The sequence below is a fragment of the Calliphora vicina genome, chromosome 2 (assembly GCF_958450345.1).
Source record: "Calliphora vicina chromosome 2, idCalVici1.1, whole genome shotgun sequence".
Classification (NCBI taxonomy): Eukaryota; Metazoa; Arthropoda; class Insecta; order Diptera; family Calliphoridae; genus Calliphora; species Calliphora vicina.
Genome location: NC_088781.1, coordinates 59,892,487 through 59,911,469, shown reverse-complemented (window position 1 = coordinate 59,911,469; position 18,983 = coordinate 59,892,487). Strand labels below are relative to the sequence as shown.

The following is an 18,983-nucleotide window of genomic DNA, read 5'->3' as shown; positions in this document are numbered from 1 at the left end:
TGTTCCCAGAGTTGTGCTAGCCATGAGGGCTTTCTCACGTTGCAATTCTTCTTCCACTTCCGCTGGATCATGTTCTACGCTGTTGAAGAACATTTCCGTTGGATTTGCTGTAGCCGTTGTGGTTGTTGTTGTCGTGGTGGCAGACGCTGTTTGATATTCGGTGTGAGTTTCAACTGTCAGCAATTGTTGAGGCATAGAAGCTGCCGCTGCAGCCGCTACAAATTGCAGTCAATCAATTAAAATACTCTTCGAAGTATTATGATGAGCTGAGGCGTTGGTCGTACCCGTAAATGTAGGTGAGAGACGTGTGTGGACCGTGGTAGCCAAGGAATCTGCATAGTATCTATGTCAAAATACTTTGGCAATAAAGGGAACATTGTCCATGGCATTGACGGCTGCTGCGGCGGCTGACAAACGCTGATGATTCGCTTGTGAAAGATGCTGGGCGTGATTAGGATTTAAATGAGTTGTTGCTGCATGGGCCGTCGACGATGATTGGGCAAAATTAATGAATGCCGAACTGCCGCCATAATCTGTGGCGGTTCTGAAATTGGTAACCGAGGGTTGACTTAAGTTCGCCGCTGTTGGCACATAATTGAGCGAATTCGTTGTGTATTGGGAGGAAGTATGCCAAGCTGAACTACTGCCCTCATTGCTGGACAATGGTGGGGTAGTTACGTTGATGGGTGGTGACATGGAGCCATCCGATGAATTGGAATTCAATTGACTATTGTGGAATTCTATGGAGGCCTCTCTTCTAGTGTACTCTCTGCGTCTTTCCAAACGGTCGTTGGTGCTTTCATCATCCAACTGTAGATTGCTGCCTCCAATGTCATGCAACTTACGCATGTGTTTCTTCAAATCGAAATTGCGGCAGAAACCCTTGTGGCAGACCCTGCAAGTATAGGGTTTCTTGTCGTTGTGGGTGTGCATGTGGAAGGTTAAATTGTAGACTTGATGGAAAGCCTTATTGCAAATGTTGCACTTGTAGGCCTTTTCCCCGCTGTGGGTGAGTTTGTGGTTTTTGTAGTTGCCTTTTTGATGGAAGCCTTTGCCGCAGAACTCGCAAACAAACGGTTTGTAGCCGGCATGAATGCGAGTGTGTGTATTGAGGGTGGAGGAGCGATTGAAGGCTTTGCCACAGGTCTGGCATTTGTGGGGTTTTTCGGAAGTGTGTATGATTTTATGACGACATAGTGTTGACGCCTGTCTGAAACCTTTGCCACAGACTTTGCACACAAAGGGACGGGCTCCAGTATGCACTGGCATATGTCTGGTTAGATTGTAGTGGGCATTGAACACTTTTCCACATTCCAGGCAGGAAAATGTCTTTTGTTTGCCGCCATTTGCAGAATTGGGACTATCATCCAAAGAACTGGGAGAATCGGCACGAGCTCTTTGGGGCTCTGGTGGCGAGCAGGGATCACTGATGGATGAAGAGGTGTTGTTGTGACTAGAGGCAGGAGAATGTTTACGTTTGTTGGTGTGGAAAGGTGTAGAAGGAGTCTGAGATGATTCTCGAGACTTGTGGCTGACGGGTGACTTTTCCAAAGACTGGGGTATTTGAGGATGAGCTGCAGCCAAAGCCTGATGATGAGCAGCCTGAGCCGCTGCTGCAGCCGCGGCAGCTGCTGCCAAATGATGACTAGTGGTGGGTTGCGAAAGCTGTCTTCTCAAAGTTTGACTGTGCAAAGAATTGAGAGAAGCGGTAAACGTACTTAAATGAGCGGCGGTAGCACTGTTGTTACCCAACAGATTTTGCTGTTGAGCTGCTGTCAAAGCTGCATATTGGGCGGCAGCAGCAGCACACATTAATTGATTGGGAGCTGCATAATACAGCAAAGGATACTGGCTTAACAATTCCTGGTGGCGTGTGGAAACAAATTGTTGTACCGCTGCTGAGGAGGGAGTATTGGTAAGCATACTGGAAGATGGCACATATTTCTTAAAGGCTGAATCATAATTATCAGCAGCATTGGCGGGACTGGTAATAATGACTTCGCAATCATCACTGGTGACCTCAATGGGACTGCAAGAACGCTCTGAGTCGTGATGTAAAGCATGCGAGGAGTGTGAACGCTGATCTGGTTCCATAATTTTCGCTATGGAAAATTTCAAGGGACAGTTGCGTGTACTCAAAGGTGTGCTGCTGGAAGTCGATGATGATGTAGCAATATTGGGTTCTGGTGATTTTTGGCCGGCAGCACATTCCATGGTGGGACTTTTTGAAGGAGGCATTGTTACAGCTAAAACGCCCGTTGGACTGCAGGGTTGCATGCCACGCGGACTCTAAAAATAGAAAAAAGAAAACAAAAATTAGAATATGTATTACAAACAGAAAATCAATCAAGCATCAATAATACACAGTTAAATAAAATAGTCCTAAAAACCAAAACAATTAATTCAATTCGTTGACACACCTCTTCCACTCAAGGAAACTTTCCCGACGGCAGGATATCGCACACAAAAGCTACAAAACCCAAAGGCAAAAAGGGTTGCCATAATTAAAATTGATTTTGCATTACAACAAATGATTTATTTTATTTATTTTAAAACAAACTGCTTGCTGCTGTTTTATTTAGGGCAAACAAAGCGCGTGTTTTGCCTAAAAATGCTTTTGTATGACGCAAATATGCAAACAAATATAAAAAAACTTTGAGTGATTTTCAATAATGGAAATCATCGGGAGTTGTTAAAGAAATTTAACCCGTGCGGTTTTAAATTAAAAATGATTGCTTTTCCATACACTTGAGTGCACTTTTTATACAAAACTTTGCATACATCATCCCAGTTCCACACACCTTAAACATTTGTTTAACGATTTGCATTTCATTTGTTTGGAATTTGACGAGTGAAAACTAAGAAAGTCATGTATTTAAAATATGAGTTGATTGATTAAAAATAAAACATATTGTTTTCTTGGTAAATACATAAGTACGTTTTAAATATGTGTATTTTTTTTTTTTTTTTGGCGCAATTAGGTTTTCTTATGTGGTTGGTTGTTTGGTTTTATACCACTGTGATTTTGATGATTTTATTCACACTTGACTGCAAGTGTGTAATAGGTCTGTCTTCTTTTAATAATTCTCTGATGATTTGTTGTTTAAACTGAAAGACGTCCTACTGCTGAAGTGTCACATGTAATATGCCACATCCGTTTTAGATATTTATGGAACGTACGCGCCCCGATTTGTGTGTTTTCCAGTTGAAGTGAGCTATTTTGCATTTAAGTAATACTGGTTTGAATCAATTGCAATAGTTATGAGTTCTTTAGGGAATTTTTTATATTATATTTTAATTAACTCGATTTAGCACTTGAATGAATGATTTCTTTAAGGGATTTATTTGGTTTCTTTTCATAAACAATATGTTTATAGGTTTGATTAATATATTATTTAGATTTATATGGTTGGCTGAGTAATTTAGATTTGCTTAAATTTTGGAAGAAAATTTTGAAAATTATTGGATACAGAATTTTTATTTAGTAATATGGAATTTGTTTTTTCAAACTAACAGTTGAAATATGTTAGAGGTATTAGAATATGGACATATGGCCTTATTATATTTGAAGAAAATTTCTAATAGAAACTTTAGATAAACAGATAAAGTATATAGTTCTTTATAATATGATGAAAAACTTGGAAATTATAAAAAACTCCATTTTTCCCTTTTTATAAACATAAAAAATCGTGTTTTTCTCCCACGCTTACTTAATGACAACAATTTGATAACTCCGTTTAAATAAGAGTCTTTGAAAATCAGCATACTTTTATGCATATAATTTTATCTTTTTGACATTAAAAATTAGCAGAAGTATGAAATGCAAACAATTTTCAAATTTTTGTATTAAAATCACTCAGTTTTGAAATAATTTTTTAGTGTTTTTCACATAAAAATTTTAAAATTGTTTTCCTTTCGTGTTTGTAAATCAGGCGCTTAAACTCTATTCGAGGTAAATAAACTATAGGCCCTGAGAACTTTCAAAATCAAATAAACATGAACATTTTTCAAAGTTATATTCCATGATATATCAACGGAAAAGTGATATCGAATCTTAGAATTTTTCTATTTAGCTCTAAAGGGCGCAATATATTTTTAAGTCGATTAAATTGCGTAAAATTTACGATTTTATTAACAATTTTCTTTCCAGAAAGTAAAACCTTAGAAGGTGTATAACTTTAGACGTTTATTTCTGTTTAAGCTGATATCGAATTTTAGTGATTTAAGAAACCTATCTTCCTGCGATTTCAAACACATATTATTCTATTCCTATAATTTGAACTTAATTTAAATGATTTTAAAAAGTGATATTTTATCTAAATCATGTCAAGTTCTTGCTCAAGAAAACTTTGATTTTTTTGAGAAAAATCACACAAAATAGATTTTAATTTTGGTTTTCATTTTCTTGCAAAAATTAGTAAATTTCTTTTAGCGAGATATCGGACTTAACTGAATTATGAAATTTTAAAAACGTGATTTAATTTCAATGAAAGAATTATTTTATTAAACAAATATCAGCTTAAAGATATGAGAGATAATATTGGATTATTAAGGGGAACAAATTTTAAAATTTAAAAACGTGGAGTCTAAATGCATCCTTGCATAATGTCCAAAATATAAAGAATATTCTAAAATATAACTTTACAGTTTCTATTAAAAAAGTGTCAAAAGTATGCAGAACTACCTAATCTCTCTAAAATACCAATTTTATTAATCAAAACAATTTTGAAACACAAAATGTGTGTGAAAAAAATAAAAAAAAATACAAATTTTGATTTATAAAATGAGAGCCTAAAATTTAAATAAATAAATCGTTAAAGATATATGGGCTACCGACGGTAATAAACATTTTGGCCAAATTTCTGAACTTAAACTTCAATTTTTCACATAATTTTGGAATGTTGAATTAAAAACAAATTAAGTTATTAAAAAGCCGTCGGGTTATTAAAAAATTAACTGAATTATTTTGGGTTTTTATTATTTTTAAAATAGTTTTTAAAAATTATTAAATTTAAACAAAAAAAAATACGTACAAAGTAGACCATATTTAGAAAAACGCTCCAAGTTTATATCCAATTCGTGGGCGGCGGGGCGTGGTTTTAATATTTTATTTAAACAAACACAAATTTAATAACACTTTCGTTTATAAAGTTCTTTTGTTAAAATTTTTTAAATAATATTTAATTTGGTACAAAACCAAGCACTTGTTTTAATATTTTATTAATTATTCTAAATGAATTATTTTTTTTATTACAAAAATAGTTATTTATTATAATTTTAATAAACTACGTAATTTTTTTTTCTTAAACAAATTGTCTGTGTGTCTTTTTTTCAAATAATTCTTTAGCGCGTATTTGTTTTAGACGTTTGTACGGTTGAAATACGAATGATGAGTAGTGTTTGCCAAAGTATGATTAAAATTTATGAAAATTCTTGGCAAACAAACCCCTATACAGCAAAAAAAATCTTAAGGGATGGCTTCCAAAGGCAAAAGAGCAAAAGCAGAAAACATCAAAATGCACAAACAAAAATCAAATCAAATAACAACAATAAAAACCAAGAGAAACACCCTTAAATGTAGAGAAAACTTCATAATTAATGATAGAAAGAGAAAGTAGCATGTGATATAACAACAACAATAACAGAAAAAACAAGAATCCTGTTAAATACAAAAGTATTAGTGAATGGAGAAGGGTAACAAAACCACACAGAGAGCGAAAGAGAACAACAAGTAAAGGAGAAATTATTATTTAATTGTTGTATATTTGTATTTGTTGGTATAAAAGTGTAGGTAGTTCACCAGGTAAAGAGCTAAATTCAACTCTAATATTTACAGTTATGAATGAAATTGTATACACAAACAACTCATAATAATGATTATTAACAAAGATGATAATGATGTTGCACAAAAGCATGAATGATCATTATGTTAATAATGATGTTTATAGACACAAACACGCCCTCTTTAAATATTTATGAATCTTTTTCAGTTATGCAAAAGGCTAGAAAGAGAGGGAAGTATCATTTTTTTTGAAATAATAAAAAAATGAACATCATTTTGTTTTTAAGCAAATACATACACTCCTACATACAAAATAAACTGTATACACAAAATTTATTAAATATTAAAGATTCGTCTTTCCCCCTAGTTAGACTCCCACAAAAAAGACACAAACATCTTTAGGAGCACATCCTTCAACACTTGCTCTTCTCCAGGTTTATTATACCTACAAAATACATACTCACAGAGATATTCGTAGTATGTCTGTATTGTAATATTCAGCATCTGTTTTTTGGCTTTTTTTTCTTAAGTTTTCATTTGATTGTGTTTTGATAGCTTGAGGTATTGTTTAGCTCGTGGCATGCAACCACCATCGTACGAGGAGTACATGTACATTTGTACGCTACACAGTTCATTTCTAAAGTGGTTTTCTTTAAGCTTTTACGTGTTTTCTTGGGTTTATTGTTGAGTGCAACACTTTTTTCCCTATATATACACAAATACATACGTATGTATCTACTTAAATACATACAAAGTCTACTTTTTGTGAATCTCTCGTTATGTATTTAATCGCAGGCCGTTTGTTGTTGTTGTGCTGTAGTAGGTGTCCTTTTTTTCTGCAAGTTTAAGTGGTTGTGTTTGTGATTGCATTCAGCTGGTTATTGTTAACTTGGGTGTTTATTTTTCATTTTTTTTTTGTTTGTTTGTTCGCCGTTTTGTTAACTGCAACTTAAAAGTGGCATCAACTTACTAAAAGCTTTGTGATCTCAAATTGAGCACTGGTTAAACATTATTTTATATTCATGACGATGTTGATGTCAATATCTTTTTTGGAAGGCAAAATAAATAAATAACCAAAAATAGCAATCTCTTTTAGTTCTAGTTTTATTTAAATGCAAAACAGTTTTTAGTTGTTTTTAATATTCAATGCCGTCGGTAAAAAATTATAAAGGAGCCAGTTAATTACATAATTGAAATAATGTCGGATGGAAAGTTTGTTCACTGTCATATATCATATCAACAGAGAATATTTGTGAAAATTCCATTCTTAATCCACCAACGCGTTGAATTTTGGAATGCTGATTTTATTTGTTTGCATTTACATACATATTTATCGAAAAAATTGTAATAGTATTTAAAATTTAAGATACAAGGATTTATTCATAAACAATTTTTAAATTTAAACAAAGTTTTAAAATCAAATTTTATACGGAAATTTTGTTTTAAAACATTTGCCCAATTCACAATTGGTGTCGTAGCATTGTATGTCGTAATTTTTTTATTAATGTTTTGTTTTTGTTTCGAAAAATTAGTTTGAAAAATATTTATGACATACAACTAGAGTTTGGAGTTTCGCGGATAATTTAATTTCCCGAGAAACGGGAATTAAAAATTTCATTTCCCGAGATTCCCGGGAATCCCGTGAATGTTTTTTTAACTAGAAAAATAAGTAAAAAAGAAAATTATTTTATAAAATTGTGTCATTTTATTAAAAAAACAATACATTACAATTTAATTGTACCCACATAAAACCAAAATAAGTTTGCTAAAATATTTGGAGATCACTTGTTACTATAAAATTAAATATTAGCGGTATTCATGATATAGTAGAGTAAAAGAGCAATTAAGTGTCACAAAATTTTATAAATTGTGGACGTATCTTTATAATTCGATGTCGATTAATATGTTAATGGGATTTTTAATGCACTTTTTAGATTCTTTCTTTTGATTTTTCTGTTATATTTTTTTTATATAAAATATATATGTTTTAAAATAAAATTAAATTCATTTCAAAACAAAAATATGAAATTCAAAATTACCTCATATAGTTTAAAAAGAGTAAAGCAGTAAAAAAGTAGTTCTAATGTATTTTGTTTTCTGCTAAACTCTTTTGCTACTTTGCTATAGAAAGTACTCTACATTGTGAATACCGATATTATATCATAAAAATAATGTTATATGTCCGTCATAGAACTATTTTTTTTTTAAAAATTGATTTGTCAAAATTACTAATGCATTCAGTAAGTCATTCGACGAGAAAACTCTTTCGCTTTAAACATGTGTTGGCTTTATCGTTATTAAAGCATTATAAAGACAATCAAAATGTATTCTCCGATTGCTACTTGCTTCAAATAAATCTAATTCCCGCTTAAAACTTTCAGAATTTGATTTTAAATGTTTAGGGCTTTCTTTTTCAATATTGATTGAGTATTGTAATTGCTTTTTAAAATGTTGCTCCATTTGTATTTCGGAAACCTCATCAACAACGCTTTGAACAGATGAGGGAACATTGTGGTCAAATAGACGTTCATACATTTGTTGTCCATAAATTTTTAACATTGTGTTTTTATATTATATTTTATCTTATAATGTTGAAGTTTTTAGGTTTAATTTAATTGAATGAACCGTTTTTTGAGAAATCGTATAATTTTTAGATAACTGCTGTTCATAAAGTGTTTTCATTATAGCATCACCTATCAGAAAAATGGTTTCATTTCGGCTTAATGCTTCTACTGTATCCTTAATGGTGTTTAAAACCTCCACTAATATTTGGAACAAGCCATTCATCAAGCAGAGATGTCATATTTAAATATATTAAAGTATTTTTAATTAATTTTAAATTTCCCGTTTTTCCTGGGAAAAAAATTTAAATTTCCCGGGAATTCCCGACAATAATTTTACGGGAATTCCCGGACCCCAAACCCTACATACAACGCTACAACACAACGACATCAATTGTGAATTGGGCAATTGTTTAAATTTAAAATTTTTATGGGTTAATATAGTAAAATATTTAAAATTTACATTTTTTTTGGACATTTTTCTGGGTGCAAGTTTTGTTCCAAAATTTTACAAATTATTAAAAATTCCTGAACATTATATTTCCTTGGCCACATGTAAAGAAACTGCAAATGAAGTATACGAACGAAATTCAAGCACCAAAAGAATATCTTGGGAACAATATTTTTTATTTAGTAATTTTTTTGTAATTTAACAATGTGAATTCTTCCTTGTAATTTTGTTCTATTGTCATTATTTAGAAAAATAAAAAACAAATTGTATTAAATTAAATTTAAAAAAAATGTTTTGTTTTACTATGAAAAATTGTTCAAGTATAAAATAGTGAAAGAGAAAAATATTTTCTCTTGAATTATCTGCTAGAGTTTAATACACAGAAAAAACTAAAATGTAAATTCAAATACAAAAATAAAATTTTCAATTAATTTTTCATTAAAGTACAACCAATAAAAAAATGTTATATACAATTACTAAAATTGTTTGAAATTGTCTTCACGCTAGATTACATGTGATGTATAATGTAAACAATTGATTTCTTTCTAATCTATAAAGAGCACATACATGACGCAAAATATATAAATTGGAGTCAGCCAAGTGATCAGACATTCGTGGCAATTACTGTCTATAAGAGATACATTAACTATTGGGATCATCTTAAGACTTAAATATACACACATATACTTGTACAACAATATTCGATTATTGACATTTTTAGGAATGAAAATTTCCTGATCACCTCTTTGAGTCAATCTATGAAAATCGATATTTTCAATATGTTACTTTAAAACATAACTGGTGAAATATTGAATATAAATAACAAAGTTTAAAAACTTGGGTAGCCCTTAATAAACGATTTTTGCAAGTCTCACCCCCCCCCCCCATTTTGGTGAAAATTAGTAAAAAAAAAAATCATCCTAAAAAATTTTTAGGTAAATCGGTTGGGGTTAAGACGTGCCCTCAAGCCCTCTGAAGTTTTGAGATGCATTTACAAGGGGGAAAATTGCAGTTTTTGTAAAAATTGTGCCATTAAAAAATTACTTTTGCAATTTAATTTAAAATAATAGAAATGTGTACGTAATTATCATTCTAATGAGAAATTGGTCAAAAATGTCAAAGTTATTAAAAATTCCTTAGCCCATTAACGTGTCTCAGGCCACTAGAACAAGAAATTTAGGAACAAAATTAACATATTTTGAGAAACATTGAAATAAAAGCTCATTTTTATTTAAAATATATTCATATTTACTTGTATATGAGTTTTTGTCTTCGTAGGATATCGCTAACCTATTCGCAGGTATGAACAAAAAAATTTATTTTTTTACGACAGTTTCAAAACTCCAATTTCAAAATTTTTCAAATTTTGTTAAACAAATTTCAGAATTTTTTTATCATGACATTGGGATTTATTAAGAACATAATAAGGAATAAAAATAAAAAAAAGTATGACAATACCTCCTATAGTTTTTCCGTACCTGCGATTTAAATTATGCGATATTCGAGAAAAGCTAATTTTTTGGCCGAATGAGCCCAATTTTTTTTACTGTCATAAATTTTAAGTTAAACCTATTTTATAGTCTAGTTAATTTTAAATGTAGTCTGGAAATTTTACTAAAATCAGAAAACGTTAACCCTTAAATCTTGAAGGTCAAATTGAGATCTTTCGCCAAAATACGGCCAAATAATTTGTTTTTCTTGAAAATTTCAAAATTTAAACCAGAGGTACGGAAAAACTATGGGAGATATTTTTATAATTTGTTCCTATTTTTATTCCGTATTATATTCAAAATATTTCAAAAAATAATTTGAAGTTACGTTAGGAATATTCCAGAAATTATGTAAATAAAGCGGAAGACTTCTGGAAAGATGTTACATTTACTGACGAAAGCAAATTTAATATTTTTTGAAATACTCAACTCACTATAGGGAGATTCCATATCAAAACGGACAAAAAACTGCTATTTTCGGATGTGACATCTTCGATTTTAATGAAATTTAACATACATATTACGGTTCCAAATTGAAAAATTTATTAAAATTGTCTAAAATTATATACACATAATTGCCCATAACATTGAAACTACTCAAAGACCAGCATAATTTTTGACTCCATTTTAAAGCAAAAGATATTGTCCTTAAAATGTTGTGAATAAAACTGTTTACTTCCAAAAGATTAAAGGTCAATATTCGGAGTATATATTTCAATGTAAAAAATATCAAAGATCGCGGTGTTAAGCATTAATAAAGAAAATTTAAGCAAATTGAAATCAGAATACAGTTGAATCAATTTCAATTTATATGGTAAAACACAGGTGCTTAAATTTTTACATATTAAAGACATATACATATATGTATGTAATTTAAAGTAAATAATTCAACTGACATTGAGTAAATATGTAAATAAATTTCCACTTTAAGTGCACATTTTTGTACATTTATTTTTTCAATATTTTTTTAAATTACCTTTTTATCTAATTTAAACCCTTCTGGTATTTTTTTTTTTTTTTTCATTTTTGATTATTAAGTGAGTGAGTGCCTCTTATTGTTCATGTGGAATTGGAATAGTAGTATAATATTTGTATTTGCTGATGTTGTTGTTATTTTTTATTTGTTAAACAAATGAATTTGATTGTTTATATTGCTGGTTGCCATGTATACAACAACAACAAAAAAACACAAACAAACATAGTCGGCTACAATTATGGCAAAAACAACAACAACAACAATTGATTGAAATGGAAATTGAAATGAATTAGTTTTTATATCTTATGTATGGACTCGCAAAGGGAGAGGTTACAGTAAACTTTGCACCAATACATTTGTAATAAATAATTTATACCGTACCCAGTAGTCAATGTATCCCTTATAGACAGTAATTGTCATTAATGTCTGACCACTTGGTTGACTCCAATTTATATATTATGCGTCATTTTACACGTATGTGCTATTTGTAGTGCAAAGAAAAGTCAATTGGTTACTTTATACGTTCCATGTAACCTTGCGTGAAATCAATTGTCACTTTAGTGTCTTTAAGTAACCTAGAGTGTAGTCACTTTAAAAGTTTATTTGTACTGTACTTTAAAAAGCATTTTTATCCACCAATAGTAATCTATTGGAGAGTTGTCGGGGAAAGGTTTGTTCACAAACAATCGGTTATTGGACTGCCTATTAGATGTATTTTTAACTGACTATTTGAGGTCAATTAACACACTTACATGTTGAAATAACTAGTTATGTAGCTGAACAAGTAACCAGTTAGGTAGCTAGTAAGCTAACTGACTCAATGTAAAAGGTTGACAATGCGTTGACTACTTTGGACCAATTATAAGACTAGTGGTAAATTCACTAGTTCGGGACTGTCTCCTAGAACTTCTGGGTATGTCTACATAGAAATCTGAATGTATGTTGATAATAGGACGGGCTGAAAAGTACTTTTGAAAATATATTAGATTGGGGCTATCTAGTCACGCTAAAACTGGAAACACATACATACATATATAGACGCAGGGATCCTAATTTGGAGAAAATATTTGATTTTTAAATGACTTTTAAGATTGCCTTTCATATTCTGCATGCAGCTAGTTATTATTGCATGTGTTAATGTATGTTTTTGCAATAGTCAGTTTAAATATACAGTGTAATTTTTACAATACGACTAATTTAAACGAGTTGGGCTGTAATGTTTTGTTGTGCAGTTTGTTGGTGAAATAATACAATAAAAACAGCAACAAAATGCAAATTTTAAACTAAAAAAAAATTTTGCAAAATTGTTGATTTGTTCTTTTATTTATTTAGTTGTTTTCTAATAGAGACAACAAATAAATAATTGCAGAAACACGACAACGTGCAAATGACATGCACAATGTGATATTATTTTATAAATTTGAACTTTCTATGCAAATTAACTTTAACAAGTTTTAGACTAAGAACTTTAAAGATTTTCAAATTGGGATTTTTATTTGAATATTACGCTATTTTACGATAATATGAACTAATTAAAACAAGGCACTTTTGCAATATTGTTCATATTTGCGAATGGAATCTAATTCCCATCTACAGCTAGGGAAATCCCAAAATTATTATGCAGTTCAATTAGAATTTAGCCACTCTGTCTAGAAATAAAATACGTTAAAAAACAAAAATAAGCTATTCATATTTTAAAGCTTTTGCACCCTAAGTTCATATTTTAGAGTAGCCAATGGAAGTAAAAAGTGTTCATATTTTGGGGTGTTCATATTATCGCGAGTGGCTGTCAACCTATACACACTAGGTTGACAGCCGATTTTGATTTGGATTTCAAAGTGTGCCGGGTGGAAAATTGTGATACTAGGTCTAAAAGTTAAGTGCTGAAAATTTGAGCCAAATCAGACAACGATTTCGGGACGCGCATCTAGTTCAAAGGTCCGATATATGAAAAATTTTACTTTTTATATGAAATAAATTTGTGAAACTCCTTAACTTTCTGTATTATGTTACAGAAATACGTAGATTTATTTTTATTAATGAAAATAACAGTAAAAAAAATATTTTGGAGATTAACCCTATATCTCCTTTAGGTCAAAATTACCAAATTTTTTCAGTTTTTGTAAACATTTTGCTACTAAATAATAACTTTTGCAACTGAATGCAAAAGAATCGAAATGTGTACGTAATTTTCGTTGTAATGATATATAAATGACAAAAATTGGTTACAAAATGTTAAAGTTATTAAAAATACCCCAGACCTCATGCCACTTGAACAAAAAATTCAGGGAAAAAAATAAACATATTTTGAGGAATATTAAAATAAAAGCTAATTTTTACATAAAATCCGTATTTACTTATGTATGAGTTTTTGGCTTTGTTCAATACCGTTAACTTATTCCTAGGTATGAACAAAAAAACATTGTTTAAAAAACTAGACTACAAGTAGCAGTAGCAACGAAAAAACACAAGTAGTCTAGTTAAAAAATTAATAAAAACTCGGAGTCAATCAATTACTACTACTACTGCTACCTTCACATTTTGGTAACAGTAGTTGTAGTAGTACCAATAAAAGAAAAATTTAAAAGTAGCAGAGTAATTTATTTTCTATTGCTACCTTAAAAAAGAAAAAGTTTTGATGTAGCAGTCATTAGTTTTTTATTAATTCTGCTACTTTAAAAATTTAGTAGTAAAATTTAGTAGAAGAAGTAGCAGCTAAGTAGCAGTTGAGGTAGCAATAAAATAAGTCAAAAATAAAAATCTTCAGCCAAAAAAGTATATTATGTGTTGTTGTTGTGAATGTATATTTGTGTATGTTGGTCGTGTTGTAAACAAAAGTTCGGCTTTTTTGTTATACACACAGAAAACACGATATTTCTGTTAGCAACACGAACATCTGAGACGAATAAAAACGAATAATTCTTTCAAACTCTCTCAAAACAAAAACAACACACAGTGTTTAATTCTGTCAATTTTGGTGTTATGACTGAAGATTTTCTTTTTTGACTACTTTTATTGCTACCTTAACTGCTGCATCAACTGCTACCTTAAAAAATAAAACTCGATATAGAGCAGTAGCAATGATTTGTATTTTTATGCTACTACTCCATTTATGTTTTATTACTACTGCTCTGTTAAGAGTTTTATATTTTGAAGGTAGCAGTAGTTTTAAAAAAACAAGAAAACGAAAAAAGACAAATGCTACTGCTGTGCTACCGCTACATACACTTTTTTGAAGCAGTAGTTGTAGCAACAGTTAAAAATTTGTTAGTTATCGTAGCTTTTTAAACACTGCAAAAAAACATTATTTTTTTTTAACTGCAGTTTCAAAACTCCATTTTCAATTTATAAACAATTTTGTTTAACAAATTTCAGAATTTTTTGATCATCTCCTTTGGGATTTATTGAGAATATAATAAAAAAAATTTTAAAAATTATGAAAATAGTTTTTCAGTACCTGCGATTTAAATTTTGCGATTTTCGGGAAAAAATTATTTTTTTGTCAGATTTTGGCAAATGATACCAATTTTCTTACTGTTATATTTTAAATAAAACCCATACAGAATCTTATAAGTCAAATAATTCTAAATATATTCTGAAAGTTTTACTAAAAGCGGACATAATATATTTTTGATTTTAATGAAACTTGTGAAAAATATACCTTAAGGTCTAAAATTTACAAAAACAGTTTAAAAACAAGAAAGAAAGTTTGGTCGGTCAAGTCCGACCATATAATACCCTACACTAAGTAAATGAGCAAGATCATTTTTCTTTTAATATTTCAATAATATATTCGTGAATGATTTTCGGAAGAGTGCATTATATGGGAGCTATGACTAATTATGGACCGATCGTCATGAAATTAGGTCATGTTACTATACTAGGGTATTCAATCGATTAACCGTTAATCGGTTAACCGAGATGGTATAACGAAGTATTTTTGATGCATAGAAAAAACTAAAAAAAAAGAACTGATTCTTTATCATGCTTTCGATTTCTTCAACATCCACAATCAGCAAGACAGTTTTTTCCAAGTCAAGTTTTTTTAAATCTAAAGAAAAAAATCATTTAAATTATATTTTTTTTTAAAAAAAGATTATTTCAGAAGATCCCCCTATAATCCTAAAAAAATCACATGTGTGTTTTGGATCTCAAATACCATATTTGCTATTATTTGTTGGTGGAATTGTTGTTTTATTCGTGGTTGTATTATCAATTTAAAATTAAAATATAAATTATTCGGTTAATCGAATAATTTTAAATTAACCGATTATTAACCGAATAAATCTAAACCCCGATTAATTATTTGCTCGATTAAACCAGTAACCCGATTAATTGAATACCCTAGTGTATACCAAAATTTTTAAGAGATTTATGCTCGTTTAAGTGATTTTTGGAAGCGGACCTTATATGAAAGCTATGGCTAATTATGGACCGATCGTCATAAAATTTGGTGACGTGATTTCCGATATATAAAACTTATTTGGAGCGAATTTTGTGTAGATACCTATATGAATTAAAAATTTATCACTAATGAAGTTCAATTTTGGGAGGACATTTGTATGGGGGCTAGGTGAAATAATGTACCGATTTCAGCCATTTTAAATAATTATCGAAATATTTTCAAAATTGCGACCTGTACTTTGCGCACAAGGTTTACATGGACATCCAGCCAGACGGACGGACATCGTTTAATCGATTCTAAGTCGATCGGTATACTTTAAGGTGGGAGTTAGACTAATATTTTTGGGCTTTACAAACATCTGCACAAACGCATAATACCCTCTCCACTATGGTGGTGTAGGGTATAATGAAAATTAACCCTTAAGAGCATTTGGGGTCAAAATTACCCTCAATTTGACTGTGTTTTCGTGATTTGCCTTTGATATTTTAATTTTAAATGAATCATTAACTTTGTTTAAAAATATGGAATAAATAACAGTTTGGCTAAGAAAAATAGGTCAGGTGGACCTTTATAGAAATAAAGTGGCTACTATGGGAGAATAATTTACAAAATAATTCATGATATCTACACTTGTAGGCTGTCTAAACTCTGTAGGCTTTACATATTTTAAAGGTCCAGGAAGAGATTCGATTACAAATCTTAGTTTGTTTAGATAAAAAATGTTTTTAGGAGTTTCTTTGAGTTTCTAGGCTGTCTCGGAATGACTGATCATTAAAAGTACATAAATAGTGAATTATATGATTTAAACGAATTATTTCCACCTATATTTTAATTCATACAAAATTGTATGTTAATACCTACCAATCACATGTATCCGCATAACATTCTTCAAAACAATACTAACCTTAACACCTTCAAGTATAATTCTGAACGAAATACTTACTACATACTTTAAATCCCTAAACGCTTTAACTAATCAGGTGTGAATGTAAATAGGCATGCGATGCAATCTTTCGAAATCCACACGATTACATAAATCTGGAGGATTTTAATCATGGAAATCCCACAAACCTCAACTTGATCTACTAAACCAATAAAATGATTTACACCTACAAACTACCTTCTTCCACCCATATTAACGTGTAAATTAAAAATTTACACCTACAACCTGATCAACACAACTAAGATCAACAACAAACTACTTACTCAATGTCTCATGCACATTCATAAGTACTCGTTCGTACAAGAATGCTGCAACTTAGTACATAATCATGATGTAAATCACCACAAAATAGAGATGGATGGATCACTACAGCTACTGAGAATATTATTGTAACTTGCATAATCTGTGGTAAGTAGATGTGATTACAGAAGAATGAAATGAAAATATAAAAGAAAAGAAACACACGCACCCACAGTTTTTATGTAGAGAAACATTTCATGTGTATTTTAACGTAAGGACATTGGTCAATATTGGCTACGAATACAATACAAAACGAACAGAATACAATAGAAATTTTACACAAGATGATGGCAGAGAAATAAATCAACGAAATATAAAACATTCAAAACATAAGAGGGAACGAGTAAATTAAGTTTGCAGGGAAATGCATTAAACACATTGAAGACAGCAGGCTTCCGACTTCAATCTGTCAAAAATAGAATACACACGTTTATATGAAGACGATTCTTTTGACGACAGCACAACTTCACGACGACACGACTTCGTTTGCTGCTGCTGCCCAATTAGGCTAATTTCTATTTTTGTCAACTTCAAAACAGAAATAGTGTTGCTAATATAATAAAAAATGTAAATCAAATTAGTGCTTAAAAAAATATATTTTTTTTTACTTAATTAAGAGAAGTTTCTGATAACCATATTGAAATGAATTAATAACAGGTACATAAATTATTACCACATATATATATTTACTCAAAATAATTGTTTAACGTTTAATTACTTTGGAATTTTGTACGGTTATTTTTTATTAAAATAAAAAATTAAAGTGACATCACTGAATTATAAATCAGCTGTTTACTTTGAAGCTGTCGTCTTTAAAAGAATTCACCGGCTGCCGCACGGCTGCAACTTCAGCCAGCAGCATTTGTGTTCGTGAAGTCGTGAAGCCTGCTGTCTTCAATGTGTTTAATGCAAAAGGAATACAATGTAAAACAGCTGTCAAAGGTCCTTTCAACTGATTTTGTTTGTTTGGTGTGTGTGGGAGTTACACACACACACACACACTATTTCACATGTCATTGACCAATATTTATGATTGTATTTATATGTAGTAAATGTAGAATTGACGACGAGTATTAAATAAAATATTTATTTTTAAACCGATTTTGTTTGTAATACAATTGCGCGTTATTTGACCAATCTAACAATTGTTGTAATCCTGTAAATCAGGACATTAGTTTCAAATGTAGGTAGACATTGGTTATTGTTTGAAATATATAAAAAGATGTACGAACATACATATATACAAATATAATCATGTCTATGTGAGTTTAAATATAAAAAATCTTTAAAAATGAATGGAAATCATTGTGTTTTTTATGTTAGATTTTTTTCACATTTTATTTGTTTAAACTATGATCGATATACACAACTATTTACTGAATTCATTCAAGAGGAAAATACAGAAATAATGGAGTAGTTTTGTATAGACGGTTATTCGGGAACAAAAACCTAACGCACAAAATTTTGAAAAATCACTCAACATTTTTTTAAGAAATATTAAGTGTCCTCATGTAAACGCTTAAATGCCTCGTAAACTGTGCGTTTTTACACTCTCGCAAATGAACTGTCAAAAAATGTATGGAAATTCGTTTGCACAACACCGATAAGTTTGCGCCACAATTTAGACTCGCAAACTTGAATTTATTGTGCATTTGATGAATCAGCTGCTTTTGTTTACTTTTATTTACATATAAGAAATAAAAATCAAAAAAAAATATACATATGTAAATATTTTGTGCATGTGAAAATTGTGTTACTTTGGAACAGAATTATTGGATTGAATGGCATTGTGTACGAAAACATTAACCAACAAGCATTTAAGCGTTTGCATGAGGACCCTTAATATAAAAGGTTTAAATTGATTAAAATACCTTTGGATATATCGCTCATTTGCTGCAACAACGCAATAACTCAAATTCCAGTTGTTTTGAACTGAGTAATAAAAAAAAATATGCGCCGATCTTTAGTCTTTCATATAGTTTTATCAGTATTAAAAAATTCACCATAAGTGGTGAATGAGGGTATATATATGTTTGTCATTCCGTGTGTAACATTGAGAAATATTCATCTGAGAC

At 30.4% G+C, this 18,983-nt stretch overlaps 1 protein-coding gene across 1 annotated transcript; it reads right to left on the bottom strand.

The window, feature by feature from the left end:
- Positions 1-347: 347 nt before the first annotated feature.
- erm (earmuff) lies at positions 348-2,284 on the bottom strand. Its single transcript, XM_065501971.1, has one exon. It carries the CDS (start codon positions 2,275-2,277, stop codon positions 349-351), a length of 1,929 nt encoding a protein of 642 aa, XP_065358043.1. The 5' UTR covers positions 2,278-2,284; the 3' UTR covers position 348.
- Between the last annotated feature and the right edge of the window lie 16,699 nt (positions 2,285-18,983).